At 45.1% G+C, this 5,000-nt stretch overlaps 1 protein-coding gene across 1 annotated transcript in view; it reads left to right on the forward strand.

Annotated features, from left to right (window-relative positions):
• The window catches only part of LOC143099967 (intersectin-1-like), a 48,415-nt gene that overhangs the window by 19,981 nt on the left and 23,434 nt on the right, over positions 1 to 5,000 (forward strand). The window contains exons 7-8 of the mRNA XM_076262874.1: positions 2,311 to 2,448; positions 3,585 to 3,697. Coding sequence (XP_076118989.1) covers positions 2,311 to 2,448; positions 3,585 to 3,697 — 251 coding nt within the window. The remainder of the gene's footprint in view (positions 1 to 2,310; positions 2,449 to 3,584; positions 3,698 to 5,000) is intronic.

Raw genomic sequence — 5,000 nt, forward strand, 5'->3', positions numbered from 1 at the left:
CTTTCACATGAATCGGAGCAACCGTCTAGGAGGAGTACGTTAAAATTGATCATGTCCACAACACACAAAATCTCAATTACCTCACTTCCTGTGGACGTGGCTAATGGCATGTTAATACAAAAGTTGATTGTTTTGGGAGTTACATACACCCACCAAATTTGGTGTGTATATCTAAAACTTTATGCAAACCACAAGTTACAGTGACATAAGGGGGCGCTATGAAGTTCCTGGCCCATGCCCAGTGCCAATGCTTTTCCCCTGTGTATTCATGGTACCTCTTGATATGTGTTCCAAATTTCATGCGTTTTCACCCATGGGAAGCACCTTTTTTGGGCGTGGCTAATGCATTGTACATCCGAAAGTTGATCATCTTGGGGATATTCACACACCTACCAAATTTGGTGTGTCTAGCTGAAAGTATGGGGGCGCTACTGAGTCCCTGGGCCACGCCCGGGGCCAAGCTTTTATGCCTGTGTAGCCATTGTCATACCAGATGTGTTTTCATCAATGTTAACCACCTCAAAAAGGTGAACAAATAATAATAATAATAATCTTTCCAAAAACAATAGGGCTTCGCACCTCTCGAAAACAAGCAATAAAATAACATGATAATACTATTAATAATAAAAGAGCAAGAGAAAGGGGTGGGGTCAATACAGTCAAAGCAAAATGCAACAAAAAACAAATTAAAGAGAGTAGGCCTGTCTGAAAAGATGAGTTTTTAGGTGAGATTTGAAAGTGGTTATGTACGTAGACGGTGGCTCGTAAGAAAACGGTCATACTGTATGTGCCGTTATTAGTCCTATGTTACATTATTGCACACACACCTGCCTCCACACTACACACACCACACACACCACACACACACCACACACACCACACACCACACACACCACACACACACCACACACACCACACACATCACACACATCACACACACCACACACACCACACACATCACACACACACCACACACACCACACACACATCACACACACCACACACACCACACACACCACACACATCACACACACCACACACATCACACACACCACACACACCACACACACCACACACACACCACACACACCACACACACCACACACACATCACACACACCACACACCACACACACACACACACACACATCACACACACCACACACACATCACACACACCACACACATCACACACACCACACACACCACACACACACCACACACACCACACACACACCACACACACCACACACACCACACACACATCACACACATCACACACACCACACACACCACACACACACCACACACATCACACACACCACACACACATCACACACACACACACACACACCACACACATCACACACACCACACACACCACACACACCACACACATCACACACATCACACACACACCACACACCACACACACATCACACACACCACACACATCACACACACCACACACACACCACACACACATCACACACACACACACACACACCACACACATCACACACACCACACACACCACACACACCACACACATCACACACACCACACACATCACACACACACCACACACCACACACACATCACACACACCACACACATCACACACACCACACACATCACACACACCACACACACACCACACACATCACACACACCACACACATCACACACATCACACACACCTGCCTCCACACCACACACACACCACACACACCACACACACCACACACACACCACACACACCACACACATCACACACACCACACACACCACACACACCACACACATCACACACACCACACACATCACACACACCACACACACCACACACATCACACACTCCACACACATCACACACATCACACACACCTGCCTCCACACCACACACATCACACACACACCACACACACCACACACATCACACACGTCACACACATCACACACATCACACACCACACACACCACACACACCACACACACCACACACACCACACACACCACACACATCACACACACCACACACACACCACACACACCACACACACCACACACACATCACACACACCACACACACATCACACACATCACACACCTGCCTCCACACCACACACATCACACACACACCACACACATCACACACGTCACACACATCACACACATCACACACCAATCACGTTCCCCTTTCTAAGTCCTGGACATAAACATGAAAATGGGCTTATTGGTGTATGTGTGTGTGTGTGTGTGTGCGTGTGCGCGCGTGCATTTGTGCGTGTGTGTGTGTGTGTGTACACAGGGATCTCTGTGACGTGGACCATGATGGCCGTCTGACGGGGGAGGAGTTTATCTTGGCCATGCACCTGATTGACATGGCCATGACAGGCCAGCCCCTCCCACACATCCTGCCCCCAGAGCTCATTCCGCCCACATTCCGGTGAGCTGATTGGTTACTGTTGAACTCACCGGCTTCTAATTGGCAGTTTGTAATGCAGTTGTAAAATAGCTGAATGCTGATTGGCTGCTAACCGGCTGTTTGTAATGTGGTTGTAAACTAGCTGAATGCTGATTGGGTATGTTTGGAATGTCTTACTGCTGCTTTTTGTAAACAAAAAAAAGTGGTGCGTTGAACACTGTTATTTCTCACAGCTGAGAATGCCATTGTTTCCTTTCTTTCTTATACAATTCCCTAATCAATGTAAATATATGTTTCATTTGCTATTCAATTTCTAATTTATACATTTCACCTGTAAAGGACTAGGTGGATACACTGCACACTGTTTTTGTAATGCAGGGGGTTTATATGCACGGGCTGGGTCGATGTGGGTTGGGTAGCACCTCTGGCACACCCACATACTTTAAAGCCTGTTGCACATCGCTTCAACCAAAAATATTGTTTAATTCAGAAACCGTAAATGGAGTATTTTGAGTTTAAACTTGCCCATGGACAATCTCAAAACGTTTAACGCACCACTGCGTATGGTGAAACAAACATTTTGCAATGTTTTTTCAAGGCTAAACTCAATGCTAAACTCAACCTGGATATATGTTGCTATCAGTGATTTTTGATTGGGTATTGATGTCTGGCCTGATTGCTGATTGACTGTTGGTGTGAGTGACTGAGATTTGAAGGATGTCAGTTGTTGTGGGTCTGTGGGCCATCTCTACAGGAGAAACCGTCTAGTGGAATGGGCAGTGACAGATCTATAATAGGGTAGTAGTGGAATGGGCAGTGACAGATCTATAATAGGGTAGTAGTGGAATGGGCAGTGACAGATCTATAATAGGGTAGTTTTTACCGGGAGCTATAATAGAGTCTTTATGCACTCAGTGAATTTGTGCTGAAGTTAATTGACTCTTGTTGTATCTGTGGTTTTAGCTTGAGTGGATGCCTGGACAGAAATATTGAACCGGTCAAGGAGTATGCTTACGTTACATGTATCTCTCTCTCTCTCTCTCTCTCTCCCTCCCACCCTGACCTCCTCTGTCTCTCTTTCTCTCCTTCTCTCTTCTTCTCTCTCTCCTCCTCTCTCTCTCCTCCTCTCTTCTCTCTCTCTCTCTGTGTGCCTGTAGGAAGAGGGGGTCAGTGGGAGGAGTGTGTGTGGCGGCTCACAGCAGCCCAGAGAGGTGTGGCTTAGAGGACACTCACCAGGAGGACCAACAGGGCGCCGACAAGAAGCTGCCAGGTACACTTACACGACTTTGTATCCAAAGAGACTACATTATACCACACACGCACACACACACACACACACACACACTAGGGGTGTAACGGTACACAGAAGTCACGGTTCGGTTCATACCTCGGTTCGAACATCACGGTTCGGTACGAGTTCGGTACAATGGTGGCAAAAGCAAAACAAAAATGCAGAAATCATTTTTTTTATTGTGCATATTGTGCAGGCTGTACCACCTAGTGTCATACAGTCTCTTCCCTGAGCTATCTGCAACAGCCTGAAGTGTGTAAGATGTAGGCTAAACAGTACAATAAGTACCCAGACTCCATCTGTAACTTGTAAACAAAATAAGACAATCAGCTATAAAACTGAAAATAGGCCTACAGCATCTCTTATTTCTGAAAGTGCAAATTACATAGAAAAATGATTTTTAAAAATCCACTTAAGCAAGACCTTCAACATCTGTGTTTAGTTGTATATGGAAGGGTCTACAATTTGCCTCAATATTTTTCATTGTGTGTAAAGTAATAATCTAGCCTACTAACTGTGAAAATATCACACTATTTTGCCTTTTTTTTTAAAACGAAATTGCTCCTTTCATTTCATAAACAGACTACAACTAGAAGTCACGTGACTTTGCCCTTTGACGTTAACTCACCGTACTAGCATGGTTTGTTTATTAGCCTGGTTAGCGTTGTCACTTTATTTTACTGCACTTAACACTACCAGCTCCTCATGTGAGAAGTTACAAGTTACCCCAACATAAAGGTAATTACCACGCGATTTACATAGCTTTCTGTCATTACGAAATCATTTAATTTAAGCCATAGGTTTTGGCCCTATTTGTATATGTATCCAAAGGCTGCTGAAGCGCAGGGGAAGTTTTTTTCCCCTCGTTTCAGTGATTGGTAGCCTACATCATCTGGGTGATGGCTTCGAATGTGTAGCATTTATTCCACTCACATACCCAATAACTGCTGAACAACGCTGACACACAGTTTCATCTTATCCACCACTCTTTCGCCTGTACTGTAACTGAAGTTCTCAAACTTGCGATCTTAAATAGACCAGCGGATCCTCTAACTCTTGTGGGTCTAACCTTAGTGCTGCTAATGACTGACGGACTCGACTGACGACCTGACAAAAAAAAACATAGGCGCCAATCAGAGCTTCAGAGCTAAGGCGAGGCTACAGATTAGCGTTAGGTGTCGCTAAAGAACTCCCGTAACTCTCGCTACTTAACAGTAATTGCGCATGACATTAATTAATCCGCACACGAGTTTTATGTATTTTTATACCGTGTATTCTCCGT

The sequence above is a fragment of the Alosa pseudoharengus genome, unplaced genomic scaffold (assembly GCF_046254945.1).
Source record: "Alosa pseudoharengus isolate Yale_2024_CS ecotype anadromous, Long Island Sound unplaced genomic scaffold, YU_APseudo_1.1 YU_APseudo_1.1_scf_3, whole genome shotgun sequence".
In the NCBI taxonomy this organism is placed as follows: Eukaryota; Metazoa; Chordata; class Actinopteri; order Clupeiformes; family Clupeidae; genus Alosa; species Alosa pseudoharengus.